We start from the raw sequence: 27,868 nt of genomic DNA, 5'->3' as shown, positions 1-27,868 counted from the left end.
CTGTAAATGAAATTATAAAGTGGTTTTCTGGAACACTGCTCAGGTTTAGGGATACGTGCAGTACTAATTTAATTAAATGCAAGACCTCAACCATCCTGGCCGTAATCGAGGATGGTTCATTGTTTAGCATCTTGACACTCTGTAGACGAGCTTGATTTTACCTGAGAGTCTCCTGACTCTCGGGTGGCAGGAAACACTAGCCAGATCTGAAGATGAAGGGTTCTTATCCTCCCCATGTCCACTTAGTTTTATTCATCTTTCTATATTGTCTCTAGTCTCTGTGATGTGACAAGGATATAAATCACCATATATGTGGTGGACACTGCACAACATCAACAGTGACCCCTGAGCTGATAAGCTCTGGGCACGGGTGACGTGGTGTATCCATGCAGGTTCATCAGTTGTAAAAAGATGACAGAGGGAAAGCACAGGAACGTGTGTACCATCACTGAATTTTCCCATGAAACCACGGGATGTATTGATTAACAAGCAAAGCTCCCCTCTTTTACCCAGTTCTTAACAAGCCATTATAAGTAATTCAAATGTTAACAAAATGGACATCTGCAAAATCCTTTTAGGTAACTAAAAAGTTTTGTTGTTTTCTATGAAACAAGTGTACCTGTCTGGTCCAGGTGACCAACGACCCCAGCTCGGGCTTCCAGCAGCACCTCCCACTGGATGAAAGGCCCAGGGGTTGAGATTGGCCTGTGAATGTTGAGCCTGCCTAGCCAAGACAGCCTTGGAATCAAGTTCACTCATCTCTACTAACCAATGGAGTACTCACAAAATGATGGGGGGGGGCTGAGCATCTCGAAAATACAGGACAAAGAATAAGGTAATCCAATAACTTCTCTATGCAGAGAGAAGTACCCATGGCCATTTCACAAACACTGTTCCTCCCCCAGCCTTCTGGAGCCCCTGGAGTTCGCCTTTGTCTAAATACATTTATGTATCTGAAATAACCACGAGCCATTATGTCATTATATATTACTTCAGTTTATTAAATAATGGAACAAGGCTTATGCCACACAATCCAATCATGTATAAAGAGCTTGAAATATAGAAAAGCCTGTGGAAAATGCATATTCTTTATATAATACATACTGCTTATAGCACAGGAATAAATAGAGAACAGAACCACTTTTCATACCACAGAGCATCAGGAACAAACACACAAACACAATCTCCTTCAACTTAGTTACAAAAACTCCAGATAGTTTTCACTGCACTTGATCAAAACACCAGTGGAGGTGTTACGGCCACACCCACATCCCCAAACACTCAAAGCTGTCTCCGGGTTAGGAACGTCAGCAACTGTATCAACTCCGGGGGGACGGAAAGGCGGGTTATGACCCTGTCCTATAAGGCACTTAGGAAGTTGGCACCACCCTTGTCTTAAAACACTGCAATTCTGCCTTAAGACATGCTAAAGTTTTACAGTAAAATTCAAGTTTCTTTCTCTCCAGGTACACACACACACACACACACATAATGTGAATAAATTGATAATACTGTCTGATATCTACTCTTTATAGGATCTTCAAAGTGAACCTGTTTCTACTTTAGAAATTACCTTCATATTTTAAAAGTGGTGGGTTTTTTGTTTGTTTGTTTGTTTTTGTTTTTGCTTTGTCAGTCAGTGGCAGTACACGCCTTTAATCCCAGCACTCAGGAGGCAGATGCAGGAGGATCTCTGTGAGTTTGAGGCCAGTTCGGTCTTTTAAAAAAAAGAGGAAAAAAGAAAAAAAGAGTTCCAGGATAGCCAGGACTGTTACAAAAACAAAACAAAACAAAAAAAGTGGTTTGAAAAAGACGCAATTGGCCTCTGTGGAGTCTATCACTTAACGGAATGTTCAGGCTAGAGGAAAAATCTCGCACACACAGTGGAGGAGCCAAGCCAGCAGAAGTTGTGTTCCTCTACTGCCATCTAGTGGCTCTCTGGGGAGTTGTGGGCTTTCTTCATCTTTAAGCCATGACTCTGCCTTAGCTTTTACTTTTAGAAATCAAACCCTGCTTCTCAGACTGGTTTCAAAGTAAACATTAACAAAGAAGCCAGGGTGAAAATGTAAGAAAAAAAGCACTCAACCTTCAAGGAAAGGAAAACCTGCACACTTCTGCCTGAAGAAGGAAGGAGCCCTATGGGGCAGATACAGAATGCACTGGCATCGTGGCCAGAGTCCCAGGTAGCCCTGACACTTTCACAGGGTACACCTGAAGGGATTGGGCTCCCTTCTAGAAACAGAAAGCTCTTAGAGACATCTTTTGCTTTGAAAAGTAGAAGAGGTTTAATCAGTCTAGAAGAAACAAAAATAGGAAGAGGGGCGTGAAATACCTCTTTTAAGAAAGGAGATAAATACGCGATAAAGACGTCACTTTGGAGGTGGGGTGGTGCTCAGCGTGGGCAGATACCCAGAGTGCACAAGGGTTTGATCCCCAATATCACAAAGAAGAAATGGGAAGAAATAAATTACTTTTTAATTCCAAGGAAATTAACTAGGAAATCTCAGATAAAGGGTTTTTAGACAAACCCACTTTGAGCTAAAGTGAAGGCTAGAAGTCTGGAGACATCTCTCTTCAGTTCATCAGCAACCAAAACACTGCAGCGTTATTTAACAATGGTCAGGATAATCCCGTGGTACCCAGCTGTTTACCTTTTACGTGGCAGCCCCAGGAGCCTTCCCTTCGTCTGACACCTTCACTCAGCATGACTGTCCCCACTTGATCAATATGGAAATAATAAACTTGGATTAGAAACCATAGGGCAAATGGCTAATGGTACCTCACAAAGGTCGACTCTTCAAAGGCTTAACCTCACTTACTGTAAGTGAAAAATTCTGCCCAAACAGGAAGTACAAAGCAATGCTCTAAAAATCTATTTCCTGCACTGTCAGGGTCTGAGCGGATGGGGGCGCGGGGGGGGGGGGGGGGGGGGCCCATCACTCCGGAGCTGGCTCAGAGCTGCTGTTCCCAGCTGGAAGCCCAGAGGCAGCAAAGCTGCTCTCCCAGAGGAACTGCACACGGTTCTGATTTCCCTGCACGTTTTCTACAGCAAGAAACATGTATTGTGTACATCATCTTGGGTGTCAAGGCGAGTACATGTCATGGTTTGATCTCTAAAACGCGGATGAAGAGCGTCCAGTGCCGGTGCATGACAATCTAAAGAAGCCAGCCTTCACCCATCTAGAAGCTGTGCAGTGAGAAGCAGCCAGAAGCACAGGGGGGTCTACCGTTGTGGACGCTGGCTTTTCAGAAGAATGTCTCGCGTAGCATGGACTGACTGGTCACAAGTCCAGTTTCTTCAGCTGCTCATATGTCAGAAAGAACTATGGTCATGGGTTAAGGATGCCAAGAATATGTCATGTTTCCAAGGCCAGTACATAGAGCAGACAGACAACTCAGCTTCTCTGCAGGCAGCTTGCCAAGGACACCATTCCCCTTGAGCTCCACACAGAGTCTCAGGCTATCTCCCCAGATGCCCAAGGTCAGCTCAGAAAACAGCAGAGCTGAGACCCACAGACTCCTCTGCCTCTGAATCTTCAGGACTGATAAGCATTCTCATTAGCAAAAGCCTCACTGGGCAGAGTACAACAGAGTCCCAGAAAGCTCCTCTCCAGTACTTTCCCATCAGCAAAGAGTAGGGATGCCAATCCAGCAGCCCTACCTCTAACTTCCTTCCATGTCTGCTGACCTGCCCCTCCTTACATGCTACCTGGAGTCAAATACTTAAAGAGCTACCCACATCCTTCCCCGGGAGAGCAGGGGATCCATCAATTGCATCACTGTGGAATCACGAGTACCCTGAACTCCTCGAGCAGATTCTAATGAAAGTCAACACCTTCCACTAGCAACACCACTGAACTAAGAACCTTGTGTCGAATGAGACCCCACATTTCCTAAAGTAGAAATGGAGTGGCTATTTCTTAGAATCAGAAGAGCTTAAAAGGACAAGAACTCACTTCTACATTTTAATTTACAAACAAAAACAAACAGTATTCTTTAGTACCAGCCTTTTTTGGATCAACCACAATGGAAAAGGATACAATGATATTCCAAGGACCAAGGCGTAGCCAATTTGGCCAAAAACCCTTATATAGAGCAAAAAACCCTTCATTCTTCCATGTCTATTAAAAAAAAAAAGGCATTAACTTCCCATTTTCCAATTATATCAAACGCATTAATAATGTGTTAAATCGATATGCTATACTTTTTAGTCAAAATTAAATTCCAAGGTGCTGGATGCCCCAACCCCCAACTTAAATGGTGGAAGAGAACTGGATCCCACAGGTGTCTCAGAATGAGCCTGGGGAAACCCAAGCTCGCCAAAGTGGTCTTTCCAACTGCCCTCAGTTGTGGTAAGGAGTGTCCCCATCCTGCTGCTCAGGCCACCACCCTACCCTGGCCCACAACACCCCACTGTGCTTAAGATTGGTAGTGCCAGTGTATAGCTAGCCAGTGTGTTGTGCCTATAGAGGTAATATGCAAAACATAGAAGCTGCAGTTCCTAATGGAACTACCTATTGGCTGCTAGAGGCAGGGGATTCAGAAATGGGGAAATACAATCATTGTTCCTTGAAATTTCCTGAGACCTATTCCGATCTAGATGCAAAGGATACAGAGAAATCAAGTTAGTGGACTCAGCAGACTTTGGCTGATGCCATTTATAGGCTGCAATTCTGTTTGTTTGTTTTTTCGAGACAAAGTTTCTCTGTATAGCCCTGGTAGTCCTGGAACTCACTCTGCAGACCAGGAGACCTTGAACTCAGAGATCCACCTGCCTCTGCCTCCCCAGTGCTGGGATTAAAGATGTGCGTCACTATCACCTGCTACAATATTCTTCCAATGAAAACCATCAGGGGCTGTGCACAAGGCTAAGCTCTTCTTGGGCATTCATTCTATTCAAATGCATAATATTACAAAGAACTGCTGAATATTTTCAGCTTTTGCAGGGGGCTGTGGGAAATGTACATCAGTGACAAATAGTGTTTGACAAGTCAACCCCCTTGGGAAGCCCTACTTGGCAAAGTCGTAGGGTTATTGACTGTGAATGACGGGTTATTTTCTGTGCCCAACTTTGTCAGGTACCACAGCTACACCTCCCTAATAAGAACAGCTGTGAGGTTCTTGCCACAGCCCGTTGGTGGTGTGTTTTATACTTGTTGGGCACACACATAGCCGTGGATGGACAGGAAGATGACTTCTGCCTAGCTGTATAATTCTGATGAGTAGAAATAATACTAGGATATTTTATATCGCTCAGACTGACATAGGAGTCTCAGTCACAAAGACAGCCTTTTATACAGACAGCTAACTTCAGACTCCAGAACAAATTCAAAGCAGGCTGGTTGTCCCTGGAGACAATATCTGGTTGCCCCTAGAGACAAATACACGATGTCATCTTCCCAGGTGTTGCTTTGCTGATTCAAGGTCAGAATAGAAGCAACTTTAGTAAACATAGCTCCTTGCAGCAATGGACCTTTCTGCACATACTCCCCAACCTCGAGGTCCAGCCAACTGTTTCCTGTCTGGGAACCCTCACCAACTTAGAGCTACATGCATGGGTCAATGTGACATTCCCAGCCTAAGAGAAACTACGTGACTCATCTTGTGTTATGAGAATGGGTCTGGCCCAGAGTTGGGCTGTGAGAGCAGGAGAGAGGACGGCTGGGGAGACAGAAAGAGCGAGAGACGTGAGAGAGAGTGAATGAGAGTGAGTGAAGAGTGTGTGCATAATGTGTGTGTGCATGCATGTGTGAGTGTGAGAGAGAGAGCTGCGTGGAAGGCTGTTGCTGCATGTGGGAGCCGCACCTAAGGGCTGTGTGAAACCCTGCATGGGGGGAGAGCTACGTCACTGAGATGCTTAGCTGTGTCTGTGTGGAGATTTGTAACTGTGTGGAGGCGAGGATGATGAAGCTTATAGAAAAGGAGAGAAAAGAGAAATGTAAAAGAAAGATGTGTGGTCACGTCAGAAGAGACGTAATTAAATATAGAAACATGTAACTGAGCAGCAGAGGGATGTATGTGTGTAAAGAGATTGGGAAGAAAGAGAGACTAAGTTGAAGTCAAAGAGAAGGTTACCATCAGGAAAGCATGTGCTGGTTCCTTTTTTCTTAGGTTAGCAGCAGAAAGCATGTGTTTTCTTATTTACCCCTCAGAGAGAAAAGTCTAGCACCCTCAGATAACAATTTTCCCTAAGCCCCCACTACCCTGAGGTGGTCTTCTTATTACCCTGAAGCAGATCTGGGAGCTGTCTCCACGGTCTGCATCAAGATTTACTCAAAGAATGGGGAAAACTATCATTTTATAGGCTTACTCAGAATAAACGAATAGTAAGTAAAAGTCTGTTTAAAAGGATTGATTGGAAACTTTGCTCTGCCTCTTTGCTCCTTACGGCTTCTGCATGCCAAACATGCAGGCAGGGAGGATGAACCCCACACAAAGCAGGTAAACAAGTGTTCAATGAGTGAGAAAACAGACTTAATTCTAAGTAGGGCCATTCGCTTCCTTGCCATCTGGGCTCCTAAGCAAGCAGGAATAAATAAGCAATTCGATAAAGATACCTTTCCGCCTGTCTTCCCAAGTTTCCTATCCCTGCCTCATTAAAGCAATACTAGAGGAGCAGGATGGAGCTCAGACACTGAGTCCTTGCCCAGCAAGTACAAACCTGTTCAGTCCCAAGCACCACATAAAACCCGCTATGATAGCACATGCGTCTGTAATCTCAGCCCTTGGGAGGTAGAGGCAGGAGGATCAGAAGTTCGTGGTCACACCCAGCTACCTACCAAGCCTGGGGAGAGTTAGATTATCTAAGATCCTGCCTCAAAAAAAGAAAAAGCTGGTGGGGTGGCTCAGTAGGTAAAGCCACCTGCTGCCAACCCTGGTGACCTGAATTTGATCATTCAGAATCCATAGGATGGAAGGAGAAAACTGATTCATCCCAGGCATCCTCTGACCAGCGCCATCACCACCCACACACCAGTCAACACAAAATAAATGTAATTTTAAAAATATAAAGTAGGGGGCTGGAGAGATAGCTCAGAAGTTTAGAGCACTGGCGGTTCTTCCAGAGGTTCTGAGTTAAATTCCCAGCCCCGATGAGGTGGCTCACAGCCATCTGTAATGTAATCTGGTGCCCCCTTCTGGCCTGCAGGTGTCCATGCACATACAGCACTATATATGCTTTAAAAAAAAAGTATTTTAAAAAACGTAAAGCGATCCTTGAAGACTAAGATGCACTAGCACCATGCTGAGACATGAAGCAAGTGTCCCTAATGTCCTAAGCTTGGGCTGCTGGTGAGCCAGTGGGGAAGCTGGACACTTTCCTCTGCTAAAACCAGTTCTCTGAGCTGTGGTCGCATTGACGCACTCTTGTGAGACACATCTGGATGGGATACTTACTCCAGATTGACTCAAGAGGGAAAAGGTCTGCTTTGGAAAGGGACAGTTTGCAACCACAGAAAAGATTACTATTTCAGCATCCTTCCTAGCGGGGAAAGAAAAGTATGTAGAAAATGAACTTTAAATTTCATCTAGATCTTGGACTTCCAACCCCAGTATGGTTGAAACCACACCATGATCACCAGAAATGGTATACGGAATGTCATACCAGGCACGGTGGCACATGCCTTTTATCTCAGCAGAGGCAGGTGGATCTTGGTCTACACAGCAAATTCCATGCCATCCAGGGCTGGATAACTAAGACCCTGTCTTTTAAAAAAAAAAACAGTATATGTCACATGTATCCCCAAGGGCTCCATGGCCTCACCTATCTTAGTTTTAATATCTGTCATAGTATAGTTACTTCAGTGTGTGTGTGTGTGTGTGTGTGTGTGTGTGTGTGTTGTGTTTAACTCACAATCCTACATTGACACTTATTCTTACCTGCAATAGGCAATCCAAGGTACCTTTGTAGCCAGAGCATCCGCCATCTCGAAGGACTCTCTGATTCATCATACGCGTTCTCACAACATCGACAGGGTTTGAGGCCAAAGCCCCGACCAGACCACAGGTGAAGCTGGAGCTATGGAGAAAACAGTATTGGAAAAGGCAAGAACTCCGACTCAGCTACAGCTGCAAACGGTGAGAGACAAGACAGCTTCCTCCCAAAATCACCTTAAAGTAAACACAGAGCTACCCGATCTGCACCAAGGATGAGCTCCACGGGGCTGCAGATGGCTCAGCAGTTAAGAGCACTGGTTCTTACTGAGGACCCGGGTTCAGATCCCAGCACCCACATGGTGGCACACACACACACATGCACGCACGCACGCACGCACGCACACAGGCAAAACACGCATGTAAAGACTAAGTCTAAAAATAAATAAATAACGTGCAAGACCGCCTCACTGCATGCCCCCCTTCCCCCGGGTCTCGGGTTCTAGTACACTGCCAGCCTCACTAGACTGCCATTGGACACACAGCGTATCATTGCTAAATTGAGTTGAATTTAGCCCAAAGCTGCCTGTGTACATAAGTAACTATAACCTGATTTACTTATGCTGAGTTACATAAAGCATAAAGTGGAATGGTTAGACTTTTACTTCCTTGCTGAAAAATCCTAATGTGAACATTTCCATTCCTTGGGCCGCAAACACTCCTGCGCGCACTGTAGACGCAGCTCTCTGAACCACTTTCCATCGCGAGTGCCACTCTGTTCCTGAACATTTTCTTTTTAGACTTTTGGAAACATGGTTTCTCTGCGTAACTGGCTGTCCTGGAGCTCTCTTTGTAGACCAGGATGACCTCAAACTCACAGAGATCCGCCTGCCTCTGCCTCCCGAGTGCTGGGATTAAAGGCATGCGCCACCATGCTCCTATTCAAACTAAACTCCACTGACTTTAACTTCACTGCATCTTTTCTTTTATCAGTATCAACCAGCTCGGAGGTTTCCCCACCACCGCATTCCTCACACGTTGAATTAATCATTCTTTGTTGTGGAGGCTGTCTTGTTCACACTAAGGTTTATTCATAATTGCAGCATTCAAGCTCTGCCCACTAGTGGTAACTAGTGCTCCCCCTAGTGGTGTAAATCAGCACATTCGCCACACTTGCCTAAATGTCCCTGTCCAGACTGGCACTCAGCCCATCAATGGATTAAATGATCTACGACGTGTTCATATAAACGTGATAACTTGTAGTTATTTAAAACAAGTGAATGGAAGAGAAATAGCTCAGCAGTTAAGAGGGTATACTGTCCTTATAAAATCCAAGTTAGAGCCCCAGCGCCCATACCAGATGTTCACCCTGCCCGTAACCCAGCTCTGGGGCTCTGTTATCCCTCTGACCTCCGTAGGCATTTGTACCATGTGCATATACACAAACACATACACAAGCAATCAGAAACAACTAAGCTGTAAGAACAGACATGGGACTATATTTAGGATATGTTGTCACTTTCTTTTTCTCTGTATGACCTGCCTCTGTCTCCCATGCCAAGATTAAAGGTATGCACCACCATGTTATGGAAAACCAGCCTGGCCATGTTGTCACTTCTTTAAAAACAATACAAACATGACCCTACTTGTTTATAAACTACATGTGATGTTTATTTGCAGACATACTGTTTGCATACATATCTGTTAACAACAGATGTCGATGTAAAGGCATAAAGACTTTTACCTTGTCTTGCTTGACTTCTGTATTATAATTTTTCAAATAAGAAAATATACTATTATAATATTTTCTCTAAACTTGCATAAATTTACACAAAAATTTCACCCTAAGCTAATGCATACCTAAAATATTAATTTTGTCTGTTTTTCGAATTCCTGGCTGTCCTGGAACTCACTCTATAGACCAGGCTGGCCTACAGAGATCCACCTGCTTCTGCCTCCCTAGTGCTGAAATTAAGGGCATGCACCACCACTACCCAGAAAAAAATATTAAATTTTCAAATCCATAAACATACAGAAAATGCGTAGAGACGGTGTCTCCCATCAGGCCTGAGAGTATCAAGTGTTTCTTGGTGACATCATAGACCGGAAGCTCCACACCGACAACAATGGCAGCCCTCTGAGCTGTGAGGGACACGCCCTGGGTAAAAACACGAGTAGGAGAATGATTTCACATCCCTGCAGAGAACGCCAGGGTACAGAGGCTCTACCCCACCCGTTATTAGCTCTGCCATTAGGTAGAAGTGTGGAGTAAAAGAGTAAGAACTCAGCAGGGTAAGAACTCAAAAGCTCTGGTGTCAGTTATGACCTTGGTCAGATGGCAGATAGGACAAGTCATCCTCAAATTCTCCAGTTCCTGTCACTGAGAGATACCACGAGGTGCTATTTAGGGTCTATTCTGCGAACCAATGAGTCAGGCATCATCGGGCTCCCAGGAAACGGCACTGTATATCGGCACTTGCCTGACCACAGACCACCTAAGCCATGAAACTGCACAGGTCAATCACCCAGTGGGATGGGGACCCAGGGACACTCCGAGAACGGAAACAACAAAAGCAAGCATCAGATAAACAAAAAGTGCTCAGCTTTCACAAAATCTCTTTAGGTGCATTATCTGAAAGGCATTTGAAAACCACAACAGGGGCTGGAGAGATGGCTCAGCAGTTAAGATCATTGGCTGCTCTTCCAGAGGACCCAGGTTCAATTCCCGGCACCCACATGGCAGCTCATATCCGTCTGGAACTCCAGTCTCAGGGGATCCAACACACTCACACAGGCACACATACAGGCAAAACACCAAGCAATGCTCATAAAAATGAATAATTAAAAAAAAAGAAAACCACAAAATATACCTCATGTTCTCATTTTAAAGATAACTTAGGGAGGCAGGCAGAAAATGGCATTCTCCTTCCTCCACGATGACACATTAAAATGCATCGAGGAGGAGGGGAGGGACAAGCCAGCGTGTGGACTCCGCCCTGCAGGCTCACCTTCCACAGCCCTCTCGTCCCCTCCTGCTGGTAGATGTTGATGAAGTTGCCAATCATTCCCCCCTGAACAGCGCTGTTCTGTGCCTGCATTCGGATCTACAGGTCACCAGAAAGAATAATGTGAGAAGGAAACCGGCCCATTCTCCACCCCCTCACCACCAACAAGAAAACCACCCATCAAGTGCGTAATGGTGCTTGGGGAAAACCAGCATAAACCTGACTGCGATGTTCCCCTCAAACACCCTCGGTAGACCATGGCATAGGTCGGTCCTTAGCAACTCCGAGTTTAAAAGGACTAAGCAGCGTCAGAGTCTTATCCAGTATTGTGTTAAATCTTGGGTTTTTACTCTCCTTTCTTTCTTTCTCTCTTTTTTTTTAAACCTTTTGGGACGATCTAAGAGTTAATAAAAAGGAAAAAGCCTACCCCCCCCCAGGGTTTCTCTGTGTAGTCCTGGCTGTCCTGGAGCTCGCTCTGCAGACCAGGCTGGCTACAGAAACCAGTGAGAGCAACACCCAGAGCACTCAGCTGCAGTAAGTTACAGCAAGTTTAGTTCTTAAATTGCTCCAAGTCACAATTATTTCCAACTTGTCAAGATAACACAAATAAACTTTCCAACAGGAAGCTGTTACACTTTCTTCCACTTCAACTTCCACAGTTCACACAGCTCAGGAGAGACACGTGACTGAGACGCCACAGTTACGTGGAGTGCTCAGCGGAACCCTTCGTCTTAAGAGTGAAGAGGTGAATCGGGCATTGGTAGTGCACACCTTTAATCCCAGCACTCAGGAGGCAGAGGCGGGAGGATCTCTGTGAGGTCAAGGCCAGCCTGGTCTACAGAGTGAGGTTCAAAACAGCCAGGTCTACAGAAAAATCACATCTTGAAGAACCTACATGTTCACAGGGAGTGGCACTATTAGGAGGTACGGCTTTGCTGGAGTATTTGTGGCTTTATTTGAGCAGGTGGGGCTTTGTTGTAGACACTGTGTCACGAGAGCTGGTCTCTGAGGTCTCAGAAGCTCAAGCCAGGCCTAGTGGGTCTCAGTCTCTTCCTGCTGCCTGCCGTTTCATAAGCAGAAGTCTCAGATACCTCTCCATCATGCCACCATGCTTCCTGCCATGATGAATGGGCTAAACTGTAAACCAGTCCCAATTAAATGTTTTCCTTTGTAATTGCTGCCATGGTCATGGCGTCTGCTCGCAGCACTGAAACCCTAAGATACATAGCCTGTTACATTTGTGAGTCTCGTTATCTGAATGCTGTCCCCATGTGGAATGTGCCTCTGTGATGCAGCCAGCACTTACTTTCAAAACATCGGTTGGATTAGCAATAGCTGAGGAAATGACTCCAGACAGAATTCCACACACAACATTGATCAGCAGGGTTTCATCTATAAACAGACATAGTGGTTGGCTTTTTGTACATGGAGTTTTTCCTATAAATGACTCCAATATAGATAACGTAATCCATTACACTCTACCTGTTCACCTGAAGATAAACACAAGCTCTGTGAATGGAGCAATTAATTTTAAAATAATTATCTACTACTCCTCTTTGTTTTTCCAAATGAACATGTAGCTCAACTACCTTGTAAATATTCACATTTATCCCCCACTCATGCTGCTATCAGAGCTCTTAATAGGAAGACGCGTACACATTCAGTGCGTTCCTGAACTGGGGTGATAACTCATTCAATTTCAGAACATTGTCAGTTGGCAAGCAGAGACTACAGCGCGTAGCTAAGCATTTTGAACCTAAGGACAAAGGACTGCTCCCACTGCCGGCTAAAGCGCTACTGACAACTCATGGCTTCTGGGCTAGGGAGACTGTTTCCCTTTAAGAGAACATATGGCCTTTGGTAGGTCAACCGCACTCCGGTGGATGGTCTCACACCCATGAGTACATGGCAGCACCAATCAGACTCTGGGTCATAAAGAAATGAACATGATGTTGGGAGAGGGCGAGGAGGTAGGGGTGGGTCTGGGAGGAGCATATTTAAAACACAAATGATTAAAATATTTGTACAAAGGTTCTCTCTCTCAGCTCAGTGTGAGCACGGTTTGTTTACTCTTTGTACCCAGTCTTCTCCTCAGTGGCTGAAAATGAATCAAATAGTTAAAAGCCCATTCCAAACTGTCTGGAATAAAGCACTACTAATCTGCTGACTGTCCCCAGGGAAACAGGTTGCCACTCACCTTCTGGGCGTTCCACAGCGAATCGCTTCAAGCTCTGGTAAGTGCCAATCTTGATGGTTCCATAGGAAGCCTGGCGAAGCATCGCAGGTGCAATCCTGTCACATGGGCACGCGGACAGACAAAAGCCAACTACACGTCAGAAAGATCCAAGTGCAAAGACACACTCAATCTACAGCTAAAATGCATTTCTTTCTTTTTCCTTTTTTTTTTGTTTTTTTAGGGTTTTTTTTTGTTTGTCTGTTTGTTTTGTTTTTTTGATTTTTGAGACAAGGTCTCTCTATGTCCCGGAACTCGATATGTAGACCAGGCTGGCCTCAAACTCACTTGCCTCTGCCTCCCTAGTATTGGGATTAAAGGCATGTGCCACCACACCCAGCTTCAAATGGATTTCTTAACATTGAAAACGTAACAAAAACACAAGTGGGTCTTGAAATCAGAGATAATTTTAGGTTCCTGATTGGAAGCTTGAGACCCCATACTTACCTTTGATGAAAATGCAAATATAAACTTAATTAAAAGGACCGGCATCCCTTTCTGAGTAAAGAACCCAGGAAGACAGGTACCTAACTCCTGGTATCTACCCTTCATTTGGTCAGTTAAGCCTTGAAGAGTCCCGTAAGACAACCACCAAGGGGGGTTGCGTTCCCTACAGAAACCTCACTGATATACATGGCCCAGTTGTCTTGTTAACTTTCCCATCAATCATTCAATGAATTTAAAAGTACTTCCAAGCCTTAACCATAAGATTGTGTGTGTGTGTGTGTGTGTGTGTGTGTGTGTGTGTGTGTGTGTGTGTGCGCGCACTTTCTAGAGGGAGGGAATGATGTTTGAATTGAATAGAAAATAATATGAAGGACTTTAGCTTGAGCCATCTCTAAGAAACTCTAAAGCATTATTTTTTCATATACCATAACTATCATATGAAGTATGATTTCCCTTCATTCTATGGAACAAAACAAGATGTGATGTATTATACACTGACATGAAGACATGAGGTCTAACTCACTTCCATACACTTGTATATTTAGAGAACATATCAAATACTCATCTTTTTTTTCTTAGGGAATTTAACTTTATTTTTGAAATTAAAATTTAATTCTGTTTTGGTTTTGTTCTTTATTTTTACAAGATAATTTTTTTTATCATGGTGAAAACCTTGTTACTTCAGAACAACTAAGGCTATTTTTCAAAGGAGAAAAACTGTATAATGAGACATTTTAAACATACGTACTTCATATTGCTGTCTGTTTTTTAATAAAAAGTTTTACCAAAACCCTTGCTATATAACGTATGTATTTAGAAAAGAATTACGTTTAAAAGGAAAAAATTTTACCTTGCTAATTTCTCTTTTCTTTTTTTTTTTTAAGATTTATTTATTTATTACAGATACAGTTTGTCTACATGCCAGAAGAGGGCACCAGATTGAATTGTAGAAGGTTGTGAGCCACCATGTGGTTGCTGGGAATTGAACTCAGGACCTCTGGAAGAGCAGTCAGTGCTCTTAACCTCTGAGCTATCTCTCCAGCCCCCTGCTAATTTCTCTTTTCAAACACTCCAGTGCCCATCTTTTTGCTCTACGAAGGTGCTGTTTGAAGCATCCACTTCACAGGGCACCGTTAGACACAAGCACACAGGAGAAGACTTACCCTGAATACAGCGCCCTCAGTCCCTCCTCTCGGCCTATCCTCATCAGCGCGTGCAACATCCCACGGTATCTGATTTCTCGGAGGTTGGCATCGTTTGTCTGGCCTTGAATCTGGAGCCGCGTCTTAGTTAAATCAATTGGAAATGTACCTTAAATGTTAAAGAAAAGAGGTTGGGGATGTAGCTTGGAGACAGAGTGCTTGCCTAGCTGGACCTCAGCTCTGGAGGAAAAAAATGTTAAACAAAAAAATATCTCCCTGAAAAAAGAAACATTTAGAAATGTCAGGGTGGGGCTGGAGAAATGGCTCAGCGGTTAAGAGCACTGGCTGCCCTTCCAGAGGACTGGGGTTCAATTCCCAGCACCCACATGGCAGCTCACAACTGTCTGTAATTCCAGTTCCAGAGGATCAGACACCTTCACACCAATGCGCATAAAATAAAATAAGAAATGCCAGGGCTGGGGAAACAGATCACTAGGGAAAATGCTTGCCTTATAAGCATAAAGACCTGAATTTGATTCCCAGACTCCATATAAAAAAGGCTGAGCACAGAAAACACCCTGGGGAAGGGAAGATGGGCTTGCTTGCTGGCCAGGCAGCCTAGCTTACTTAGCAAGTTCCAGGCAGTAAGAGACCTGCCTCAAAAAAAAAAAAAAAAAAAAAAAAAAAAAGTGAGACCCAAGGAATAACTGGCAGGCAGGTAGGCAGACAGACAGACACAGATACAGACACACACACACACAATATCGACAGCCGGGCATGGTGGTGTATACACCTATAATTCTAGAGCTCAGGAAGCAGAGAGGAGATTAGTTTGAAGACACACAGCAGCATCTTGTCTCAAACAAACAAATGAAAAGAGAAACTATGTAGTCTTTTATATTTAAAAAAGGGAGGGGAACCAAAAGATTAACAAACCCAAAAAATGAATAAACATCATTTGTTGCTTTCCTTCCGTGAGTCAAGGTCTCATGTTGCTGATCAGGTCTCCAACTTGCAGTGTAGCTGAAGTTGACTTTAAATTCCTCACCTGCTGGCCCCACCTCCCCAAATGCTGGGGTTACAGTGTGCTACCATACCCAGGTAAACACTCATTTATGCCCCATCTTTAAAATAAAGCTGAGGAGACTGCATTGCTATAGAACCTGGATAAACAGAATCATTTACACAAAGAGGAAATCCACTTAAAACCCCAAATGTTATTCTTTACATTCTGATTGAACAGAGGTTTTTAAAAGTTGAAGGGAATTTCACTTAGCAAGAAGTGTTTATAGTCTAAAATGAAATCTGATGAGGCAGGCAATGCTTAACATTGGACGTAATCATTTACCCAGATCCATCCTTACAGAGTAACTTTGGCTCCGTAAATCCAAGTTATTTCATTCAGGGAGAGGAATCAGTCTTCCAAATGACTCCATTCCTTCACAGAAAGTAGGTAATCATGTGCCTTGCAAGTTGACTGAGCCAGGGGAGTGTCCAAGCCAGCAGAAGACACTCAAGAAGCCAAGTAGTCAACAAGTGCTTGATTAAACAGAACATAAACATAGGAATAATGCAACCCAACCAACGTCGTCAGAACGCAACGCAGGCCACACACAAAGTTAGAAAGTGATGGAGTAGAGTCAGCCTGCTCTGGTTCAGAGAAACCCCTGGAGCTTGCCAAACCTCTTTGCAGCCAAATGGATTAGTAGTGGCAAAGTGGAGAAGGGGACTAGGCAACAGGGTCAATCACCCCAAACGGGAGTCTTGAAACTTGTCAACTTTCTCCCTCCTGTACTTTAAACCCCAAATCGCTAATAAGTAGCCAAATGGCCAGTCTGTCTGAAGACACAGCCCAAGAGCACATGTATGAAGACTGTGTTATTACTTCACACTCTCGCACTCTGCACTTGAGCGCCTTGCACACCAAATGCAAAACTTGACAGCCATCGAACCCACCAGCAAGCCCAGGGCTCCTTACCACATTCCGCGGTGATAGAGGCCAGCCCTCCATACACAAAGGGCTTCCAGTTGAGGGCTGACATTCTCACTGTCTAGTCTCCTTGGAGTTACTCAAACATTGCCTCCCATGGGTTTGCCTCCAGGTTTGTCCTGAATACAAAAGGGAAAAAGATTAAAAACCAAAACGTCTTAGTCACTGTCACGTTACTGTGGAGAGACACTATGACCACAACAACTCTTTTGGGTTTTTGTTTGTTGTTTGTTTTGTTTTTTTGTTTTGTCTTGTTTTTTGGGTTTTTGGTTTTGGTTTTGGTTTTTTGGTTTTTCAAGACAGGCTTTCTCTGTATTGCTTTGAAGGCTTTCCTGGAAGTCACTCTGTAGACCAGGCTGGCCTCGAACTCAGAGATCCACCTGCCTCTGCCTCCCAAGTGCTGAGATTAAAGGCGTGCGCTACCAACACCTGGCTCACAGCAACTCTTTTTTTTTTTTTAATACTTTTTAAAAAATATTTTATTTATTTGTTATACAATCTTCTGCATGCCGGCAGAGGGCACCAAATCTCATTCAAGGTGGTTGTGAGCCACCATGTGGTTGCTGGGAATTGAACTCGGGCCTCTGGAAGAACAGTCAGTGCTCTTAACCGCTGAGCCATCTCTCCAGCCCCCACAGCAACTCTTACAAAGGAAAACATTTAACTTGGCCTGGCTTACAGTTTCAGAGGTCTAGTCCATTATCATCATGTGGGGAGCATGGCAGCGTGCAGACACCAGAGAGTAGCTAAGTCTACATCTCGATGTACAGGACAGACAGCCTGAAACCTCAAAGCCCACCACCCCCAGACACACTTCCTCCAACAAGGCCACACCTCCTAATCCTTCAAATGCAGGAGCCTAGGAGAGCCATTCTTATTCAAACTACCACATATAAATTCCCACACAGGCAGCTTCTGCTTCAAACTCCATCCATGGGTTTTATTCAGAGAACGCCCCCAAACAACCCTGTCAACAACCGAGGCAAACCTTGCCTTACTAAAGCAGAGCCCATGTCCTAATCCCTGAGGCGGTTTGAATGAAAATAATGCCCATAGGCCCATAGGGAGTGGTACAACTAGGAGGTGTGGCCTTGTTGAAGGAAGTGTGTCAGCAGGGGTGGGCACTAGGTTCCAAATGCTCAACCAGGCCCAGTGGCTCTCTCTCTTCCTGTTGATCCAAATACAGAGCTCCATGCGCCTGCCCCCACACTGAGTCTGCCTGCATGCCACCATGCTGATAAGAGACAATTCGAGCCATGATGATAATGAACTAAGCCTCTGACAGGTGAGCCAGCCCCAGGGAAAAGCTTTCCCTAGGAAAGCTGCAGTCATGGTGTCTCATCCTAAGACAGGCCCCAAATGAGCAATCTCTAATCTTACTGTTTCCGGAGCCTTCGCCTACATTCTGCCAGGCTGACACCCTGATACCCGTGTGCCCTTTCAGCACAGCTCAGAATGGGCTGCTTTCTAGATGGTCTTGTTTCATCTTAGAGCTCTAATCCCTCATGCAATAAAGGTTTGCTATTCACTTGCCACTGTCTTAATGAGTCCCTAAGGGAAAACACCATCTATCCCTCAGAAATACTGAAACATAGACCAAATGAAAATTCCTTAACACAAACACAGTCCACTTTGAGTGTGTACTCAGTAAATGTCCACTCACTCTCTCCAGTTTGGTGTTATGAGCTTAAGGAAGCTAAGCATGAAGGAAAGGAGCAGCAGACCTCTGTCAGAAGTACACACTGGGTTCCTGTTGACTTCCCATGCTAAATATTTTCTGCACCAACACCACCATCATCAGAAAAGTCAAGCCCAACAAACAGCAGAGCACAGACCTACTTATATTTACTTTTGGACCATTTCATATACACACACATACATACATACACACGTAATGCATTGTGATTATTTTCACACACACACCCGTTATCCTGTCTCCCTTTTCCATTCTTTTTTTTTTTTTTTTTGGTTTTACGAGACAGGGTTTCTCTGTACTGTTTTGGAGGCTGTCGGTCCAGCCCGGCCTCGAACTCAGAGATCCACCTGCCTCTGCCTCCCGAGTGCTGGGATTAAAGGCGTGCGCCACCACCGCCCGGCTCCCTTTTCCTTTCTTTCCACCTAGTTGCCCAGTGGCTACACCATTAAGAGAAAATGACACCCCCTCCTCCAGGAACCATGAGCAGTCACGAGCTCCTCAGGAAGGGGTGGGGCTTCAGTAGCTTTTCCTCTAACCATGATGGGAAGGGGAGAACCCAGTCTAATGCAGGGTATCCGTAAAGGCCGGACATTGACGGTTGCAACAGCAATGACCTATCTGGATGGCAGTGTTACATGACATTCTTCCCCACCCTTTCACTGATCCGGAACTTACTGATTCAGCCAGGGTGGCTGGCCATCGAGTCCAGGGATCCACCTGTCTCCACTTCCCCGGCACTGGGACTGCATGCATGCATCACTGCACCTGCCTTTTCACTTGGGGCTGGGAACCAAACCTTGGCAAGCATTTTGCCAACTGAGCTGTCTCCCCAGCCCCCCCCCATAAAACAATATCTTTGAAATGAACTGAAGACTCTGACTGTATTTACCACTCCATCTAGTCCTCCAAAACTCTCATTATCCCAAAAGGCTGCTCCCACCGCTGCCAGCTTCAACATGACTGGTTTTGAGGAATGGGATGCTATGCTATGCGTGCATCAAGCACGTGTGTGGTAACATGGGCTTCCCTGGAAGTTCAGACACAAGCACATATATGGTAACATGGGCTTCCCTGGAAGTTCAGACGGGTGCAGATCAAGTATCTGCATCATTCCTATAACCCAAGTATCTGTGTCATCCCTATAAATCAGTAAACTAAAGAAATGGCCTCAGGGGACCCTGTAATTTACACTTCTGCTCATAATAGCTATTTTTCAATAGGACATTACAGTTAGGTCTTTGCATTCATCTACAAGTCTTTTTCTACAATTAAATATGTAAAATGGATATATGCAGATGGGCATATCTGCACACACGCCCCCCGCCCCAACACACGTGTACACAATAGCCTCCAAAACGCCAGCCGAAGTTTACGGAAAAGAGATCCTTACCTTTAATTTTTAACTACTCTACCATCACACACTCATGCTTTGTCACTAATTAACCTTCTGGCTTCCTGTTGCTATTTTTGAGCTATCATTAATTCTGTAAGTTTTAATAGTGTTTCTTCTTCCCTTGGCTGTGGCTTGTGTTGTTTTTGAGGCAGTCTCCTATGCCAGGCAGATATATGTCACTGTGTAGACAAAGATGGCTGTGACCCTCCTGCTTCCTGGAATTATAAATATGCATCACTCCCAAACCCAGATTCATGCATGCTAGGTGTGACGACTAGTCTCACCTTCACACACTAGGAAGAGGTAACCTCTATTGAAAAATTGCTCTGTAGACATGTCTGTGGAGCATTTTCTTGATTACTCATTGGTGCAGGGGGACCCAGCCTACTGTGAGAAGTACCATCTCTCAGAGGTAGCCTGAGCTACATAAGAAAGAATGGGATCCTGGAAGCAGGCCAGTACAGTGTTCCTCTGACTTCTGCCTTTACTTCCCTTGAGGGTGGACTGTAACCTATCAGATGAAATAAACCCTTACCTCCCCAAGTTGCTTTGGGTAGCTTTTTGTTGTTGTTGTTATCTTGGTTTTTTGTTTGTTTGTTTTCTCATAGCAAGAGAAAAGAAACTAGCACGGAAATTCGTACCAGGAGTGGGGTGTTACTGTGATTAACCCTACCATGTTGATTTGGGGGCGGTATTTGGAACTTGGGACTGTTGAATACTCAGCTTTTAAGGAGTGATTGTTGTGGGAGCTTTAGAAGATAACGTAGACAATGAAGGCCTGGCTTGTGATATTTTAGAGGGAAGCAAAGGCTCTATTATGGTCACTCGTGATTATTTTGAATTAAGAATCTGCTTGCTGATCAGCTGAGGCTAAAGAAGCAGCTTGATTAACAAGAGACCAGCCCCACTGAAGTGAAACCTTTTGTGCTTCACTGGGACAATAGACATTGGTCAGCTGGGGCTGAAGAATCAGCTGGACTAATAAGAGATCAGCCTCACTGATGTGAAATACTCCGGGAACTGTTTCTTTAGGGTCGGCACATGAGCTGCAGTCCAGGAGGGCTAAGGCTGCATCTGAAGCTACTAGCTGGAACTGGGCAATATCTAAGGGTCATCCACCTGGTACTGGTTTTGAAAGCATGAGAGACAAGATTGAAGGGGTCATAGAGAGCAGCAACATCCAGGAGAGGCCACTGGTGAAGGTCTAGGCTCAATTTCAGTAGGAACTCTGGGATACTGGGGAATGTCTGCCGAGGGCAACGGCAAATGCAGGGTTGAGTGGGCCCGAGCCTACAAGGCAAGCTGTGTGAGCTGAAGGCACAGCTGGAAAAGGGGGCTTGCCCAGACTTTTGGGAACAGAGGGTCATGAATGAATGCCAACTACTGGACACTGAGCTATAGAATCTAGATTTGGGGTCTGCCTTGATCTGACTGTAACTATGTCCCAGTTCTCTCGGAATAAGAAAGCAAATAACTTACTTTGGTTTTACAGAAGCCCACAGTTAAGAGGCTTTGAACTTTTAAAGAGATAGGAAACTTTCAAAGCGTTATGATTTTTTTTTAAAGACTGTAGTACTTAAAAGAATAAGCTGGCTTACAAAGAAAGGATGTCTTGGGATGATGGACAAGCATCCAAATAAAAATGCCCCTGCTGAAGGCTGGTATCCGCCAACAGGAGTGTTCAAGGGCTGTGCTAGCCATGGCAAACCGCCAGAGGTTTGGTTATCTTGGGTTCTAGCCTGTGTTTAGTAAACTAACCCATTTGTGCCTAAGCTCTCTTGGAAGGACTCTCTCAATGCATATTCTTCAACCTTCCTGGGAGGAGTGACTTTTCAGAGAACCCAGTTCTATAAGATGAAGGCCAGGATGGAGATGGGTGCGTTTGGGGAGATTTCCAACTTGAGAACTAGCACAGGGATTACAACTTTGCAGACTGTCAGAGCCAAGTGGTGGTTGTAGATCACTTTCCGTCATGCCCTTGTGCTTGGCCATACTCTCAAAGTCAGACAGAAACCCAGTGACCAGTTCTCTTTGCTGCATCACAAACACGATACTGATGTATCAATATCAGCTGTCATTATGGGATATTTGATGTTAGGCACGGCTATACATACACTTTCCACACAAAGGACTTGAGTCAATCTTCACAACCTGTGAACTCACAACTAATGCAACAAGGCTCAGAAAAGAAAAGCAACTCTTCATTCACAAGGGGGCACCCGAGCCAAAGTCTCTGAACTTTCCTCTTCATAAAACTTTGCAGTCACACAGTATCTTCCAAGGCTACCAAATTTGTGCGTGCGTGTGTGTGTGTGTGTGTGTGTGTGTGTGTGTGTGTGTGTGTGTGTATGTGTGTGTGTGTGTGTGTTTATTGAAGACTGAAGGATGTATCTTGGCGACACAGCACTTGTCTAGCATGTAGAAGGCTCAGGGCCCAATCTCCAGCAACACCACCAAATAAATAGGTGAGCAGAACAATAGTGCTACGATTTGGGGGAACAAGAGGTAAAAAATTTTCATAAGATGTTTTCTAAATGAAAATATCTATACAAAGAACCTCAAAATATTCTCCCTACACTTAGGATATATGCTGTTGCCCTTTTATATGTTAACTAACATTTATTTCCACCTGACTTTATTTGTACAACTGTAAAGAGAAGTGATTAAAACACAGTACTAAAGGACTAAAAAAGCACAGAAAATAAAACAAATTGGACTATATGAAATTAATTAATTAAAAGGCTTCTTTGCATAAAGAAAACAACCAAAGTGAACAGAGTCTACAAAATCAGAGGGAAAAAAATCTTTGCCAGCTACATGAGACAAAGGATTAATATTCCAAATGCATAAGGAACAGTAAAAATTAAATACCAAATCCAATCAATAAATAGCTACTAAACTGGATATATGGTTCAAAGAAATGCAAAAGGCCAAGAAACACTTGAACAAGCAATCCACATCCTTAATCATCATGTAAATACAAATCAAAACTGCTTTGAGCTGGGTCCCTTTAGTCCCAGCACTCAGGAGGCAGAGGCAGGTGGATCTCTCTGTGAGTTCCTGGCCGGCCTGGTCTACAGAGCAAGTTCCAGGACAGCACTTGACACCAAGCAGCCTGACGACCTGAGTTCAATCCTGGAGATCCACAGAAGACATGAATTCTGAAAGTTGTTCTCTGACTCTGTACCTTTACTGTAGGTTCCCTCCTGCATGTGAAGCCACACACACACATTAATTCTAAAAAGACAGCAAATGCTGGTGAGTATGTGGCTAAACAGTAAATCTTACTCCCTGCTGGTAGAAATGAAAATCTGTGTAGCCACTATGGAATTCAGTATGGAAGGAAGTCTTTAACATAATAATAATAATAATAATAATAATAATAATAATAGGATTATTATTGGAATGGATGGTTGAGTGGTTAAGAGCACTGGCTGCTCTTCCAAAGGTCCTGAGTTCAATTCCAAGCAACCACGTGGTGGCTCACAACTACCTGTGATGAGATCTGATGCCCTCTTCTGGCCTGCAGGCACACATGCAGGCAGAACTTTATACATAATAAATAAATCTTTAAAAAAAAAAGTGCTCAGCATCCTTAGCCGTCAGGGAAATGCAAATCAAAACACCTCTGAGATACCATCTCACTCCCATCAGAATGGCTAAAATCAAAAACACTAATGACAGTTTATGCTGGAGAGGATGTGGAGAAAGGGGAACACTCCTCCACTGCTGGTGGGAGTGCCAACTCTTACAGCCACTTTGGAGATCAGTATGGAGATTCCTCAGGAAAACAGAAATCAGTCTACCACAAAATCCAGCAGTACCACTCCTAGGCATATACCCAAAAGATGTACCCTCATACAATAAGGACATCTGCTCAACTATGTTCATAGCATCATTATTTGTAATAGCCAGAACCTGGAAGCAACCTAGATGCCCCTTAACTGAAGAGTGGATAGAGAAAATGTGGTACATTTACACAATGAAGTACTTTTCAGCAGAAAAAAAACAATGGAATCTTGAAATTTGGAGGCAAATGGATGGCACTAGAAGGAACCATCCTGAGTGAGGTAACCCAGTCACAAAAAGACAAAAATGGTATATACTCACTCATATATGTATTTTAGACATGGAACAAAGCATTGCCAGCCTACAGTCCTACCACGAGATTTCCTAATTGGATTGGGAGGGCAGAAGGAGATGGGAGAAAGAGAGGGAGAAAAGAGGAGGGGAGAGGAGGACATAGGAGAGCAGGAAGGTTGAGCCAGGGTAAGAATAGAGGAGAGAATGATGGGAGATACCATGAAAGAGGGAGCCAGTATAAGTTGGAGGAGATCTGACACTAGTGAGATCTTCACAGATCTACAAGAATGATATCAACTGGCATTAAGGCTACCTTAAATGCCCTCCCATGATAATGAGAATGATGACTACCTTATATGCCATCCTAGAACTTTCACCCAGTGGCTGATGGAGGCAGAGGCAGATACCCACAGCTGGGAACCGAATTGAACTCCCTGGAACCCAGTTGCAAAGAGGAGTGATGATCAAAGGAATCAAGATCAGGCTGGCGAAACCCACAGAGGCAGCTGACCTAAACAAGGAAGAACACATGGACCCCAGACTGATGACTGAGAGGCCAGCATGGGACTGATCCAGACACCGCCCCCCACCGAACCTGGGTGTCAGAGAGGAGGCCTTGGCAATCTGTGGGACCTTGGAGAGTAGAGCAGTATTTATTCCCGGCATACAGATGGACTCTGGAAACCCATTCCATGTGGATACATGAGGAAGGACCTAAGCCCTGCCCAGGATGATGTGACAGACTCTGAAAATCCCTCATGGAAGTCCTTGCCCTCCCTGGGGAGCGGAGGGCATATGGAGTGGGGGTGAGGGGTAGAGTGGGGGTAAGGGGTTAGGAGGATTAAGGGGGTGGGGAGAAGGAGAGGGAGAGGGAACTGAGAGTGACATGTAAAAAGTTAAATAAAAAAAATATGAAAAAAAAGGAAAGTACCCAGAAAAAAATAGAACTACCATTTGATCCAGTGTAGATACATACACAAATGACTCCAAATTAACATAACACAGAGATTCATGGTCATTGCTACCCTAATCATTCACAGCCAGGAAACAGAACCAACCTAGAAGTCCATGAGAGAAATGAATACAGCAAATGTGGTCCATGCCTGACATGGTGGTGCACAACTTTAGTTCCCCAGCCTTTAGGAGGCAGAGGTAGGTGGATCTCTCTGAGTCCAAGGCCAGCCTAGTCTATATCAAGTTCTAAGTCAGCCAAAGATACATAGTGTGACCCTGTCTCAAAAATACCAAAAAGAAAAAAAAAAAAAAGAAAGAGAATGGTTCACATATATGATGGAATTTCATGCGGCCATTAGAAAAAATGAAATCACGGCATTTGCAGGAAATGTATACAACCAGAAATCACTATGTTAAAAAAGACAAATATTGCATATTTTATGGCTGTAAATGCTTTTGTGTATACAGATCATGATACTAGAAAAAATATGGAGAGAGAAGACCTTAAAGGAGCAGGAAACAGGGTGGTGGAGTATGGGAAGTAAAGCAGACGGGCTCTAGCTGGGAAAGAAGGGGAGTGAAATGGAGTGAGGGCAGTTGGGTTCGGTAATGAATGAGAGCAATGAAGTCATGACGTAACTCACTGCTTTATACGCTAACTTTCTAATAATTGGTACTTGCCGCTAGTACTTCTGACAGCTTCCCAAGGTTCCCTTATATAATGAATCGTTTTCATTTTAGTGTGTTCTTTCAGTCTACAGTCTTAAAGTGTAATCACATACTCTACCCTTCCATGTTCTCTTAAATCTCTCCCGGTTACACTGTCTTTTCACAAACCTTCCTACTCCCTATTCCTTTTTAAAAGCACACAGTGAGGGGCTGAGAGGTGGCTGCTCTTCCAAAGGACCAGGAATCCATTCCCAGCAAACACATCAAGCGGCTCACACGTGCTTCTAACTCCGGTTCCAGGGAATCTGATGCTCTCTGGCTTCTTACACACGTGTGACACACACACACATATGTGATGGACATAAACTCACGCCCAAACACAAATAAAAATGAATAAATCTTTTTAACAAAAAATGCACAGAGAAAAACAAATTCAGCACAGACTTATGAAATATAGGGTTTTAAGAACATTTTAGGCCGGGCGTTGGTGGCACAAGCCTTTAATCCCAGCACTGGGGAAGCAGAGGCAGGTGGATCTCTGTGAGTTCAAGACCAGTCTGGTCTACAAGAGCTAGTTCCAGGACAGCCTCCAAAGTCACAGAGAAACCGTCTCGAAAAACAAACAAACAAAAAGAACATTTTAGAAATCGGTACCATTTCTCATGAGTTAACTGAGTCCATGTTACAAAAGTTGGCAGCGCCAACGCCAAGATCAAAATTCGTGCCTTTTAACTTTACACTTCGCATCTCCGAATGTAGAATCTGCAAGGACGTTCCAGCATTGTTTTGCTATTCTTAGACAAGAACAATCCTGACTATTGCGAGCGTTTTGCCTGAAATTGCACCCAAATAGACTTTAAAACGCATTAACACGTGGACTTCCTAAGCAATTCGTTTGACAGGTTCTTCGGACGCGAGAAGCAACCCTGGCTTGTTCCACGAGCCACTGTGTGTGTATGTACCTTAAAGGAGATGGAATTGTTTATTATTCGTCTATTTAGCAACACTGAAGATTGAACCCGGGACCCTGTATATGCTAAAGAGCTCAGCCACTGGGTTACATCCCCAGCCCTCCAGCAGCATTCAATGGGTACTGAGCCCTTTCCCGGTGCTGAACTCGCGGGTGCTGAGGCTACACACCGGTGGGAAGAAGTGTCGCAGCAAAGGGTGCAACCGCTGAGCCTCCGGGACGCCCCCCTCGGCCATCCCATGCGTCTCCCGCAGAACCACCCGAACCCCGGGGCGAGCCCGGGCCCGGGAGCCTCGTGCCGGCGAACGCCAAAGCACTTCAGCCCCGAACAAACCCGCCGCAGCGGTTCTCAGGCCGGGTCCTCCAGGCAGAGCGCGGCGGAGAACTCACCCAGCGGCGGAGCTCCACCTCCTACCCCTCCGAGCCGGTGCAGCCGCCTGGGAGCACCGCAGGGCGGGAGCGGAAGAAAAGGCCGCGGAGCGGCAGGCGCGGTCCAAGCCCTGACGCGGCCCCGCCCACATCTCACCAGGACACGCCCATACACGTACTCATTGGTCACTGCCGACACCTCTCCAGGCCACGCCCCGTTCGCAGCCGACCTTGCCCGGGAAGAGCCGGTCTCAGTAGCAGCCAGACTTGATCGCAGGCTCTTCCTTGTGGGGACCGCCCGCTGCTACTTCACAGCCTCACAGCCTTCGGTCTGTGAAGGAGAAATCGGGAAGCCACTAGCCAAAGGACTCTTCTCCAGAGAGGCTTCTCTGTGTCTCCCGGACCCTCCGCCGTCGCAAAGAGATCATCTTGCACTTAGTTTTTCTACCCTAGAGCTTTATGAGTTGAGACGTTAACTCAGAAATGAGAACCCTTTACCCAAAGTCACCAAACGAAAGCGTTTCACAATACTTGCATACTTTCTGGCTGGATAGTCCTCCCACACCGAACTCTTGAAAAATTGCCACTTATCACACACAAGAAATTGAGCACATTTTCCATCATATCCCATATGCTACCGTATTTATATTTCCTTTGCTGTCCCAAAAGACCGTAGACACACTCACACATTAATTGCATTCGAATTCACCTCTCATAATCTTAGTGTGGAGCTGTACTCTAGCTTTTCTAAATTCTTGACTTTGGCATATCTGCGGTCTTGTCGTATTCCGGATTCACGGGATTGTTTTCTCGCGATCAGAAACATTTAGAACAATAGCCGGTACTCAGATCACTTCCTTCACGTCCGACAGGCACACTGCCGGTTTGGCATCATCCATCAAACCAAGATGCAAAGAGCCGTCACTTGCACAAGGCTCCTCTCCCCTCAACAAAGCCAGTGGAGATGAGTATCATCTCCCAGGATAAGCTGGGCCCTGGTGAATATTTTGTCCCCAACAATACCCTTTCCCAATGGATGCAGCAC

General features: G+C 44.8%; 1 protein-coding gene across 2 annotated transcripts; it reads right to left on the bottom strand.

Annotated features, from left to right (window-relative positions):
* Nucleotides 1–977: 977 nt before the first annotated feature.
* Slc25a30 (solute carrier family 25 member 30) lies at nucleotides 978–27,025 on the bottom strand. Of its 2 annotated transcripts, none has more exons than XM_040729562.1 (10): nucleotides 27,003–27,025; nucleotides 16,678–16,808; nucleotides 14,721–14,868; nucleotides 13,075–13,169; nucleotides 12,184–12,269; nucleotides 10,881–10,976; nucleotides 9,906–10,030; nucleotides 7,879–8,017; nucleotides 4,041–4,121; nucleotides 978–3,323 (listed from the first exon to the last, which is right to left on the bottom strand). In XM_040729562.1, the coding sequence occupies exons 2-10, from the start codon at nucleotides 16,739–16,741 to the stop codon at nucleotides 3,282–3,284; spliced, it is 876 nt and encodes a 291-aa protein (XP_040585496.1). In that variant the 5' UTR covers nucleotides 16,742–16,808; nucleotides 27,003–27,025; the 3' UTR covers nucleotides 978–3,281. The 2 variants fall into 2 exon arrangements, with proteins under 2 accessions (XP_040585496.1, XP_040585469.1); XM_040729535.1 differs by lacking the exon at nucleotides 27,003–27,025 and adding an exon at nucleotides 26,845–26,963.
* Between the last annotated feature and the right edge of the window lie 843 nt (nucleotides 27,026–27,868).

Source organism: Mesocricetus auratus, unplaced genomic scaffold (genome assembly GCF_017639785.1).
Source record: "Mesocricetus auratus isolate SY011 unplaced genomic scaffold, BCM_Maur_2.0 Super-Scaffold_2245, whole genome shotgun sequence".
Classification (NCBI taxonomy): domain Eukaryota; kingdom Metazoa; phylum Chordata; class Mammalia; order Rodentia; family Cricetidae; genus Mesocricetus; species Mesocricetus auratus.
The sequence above is the reverse complement of the archived record's forward strand: the minus strand, read 5'-3'. Positions and strand labels throughout refer to the sequence as shown.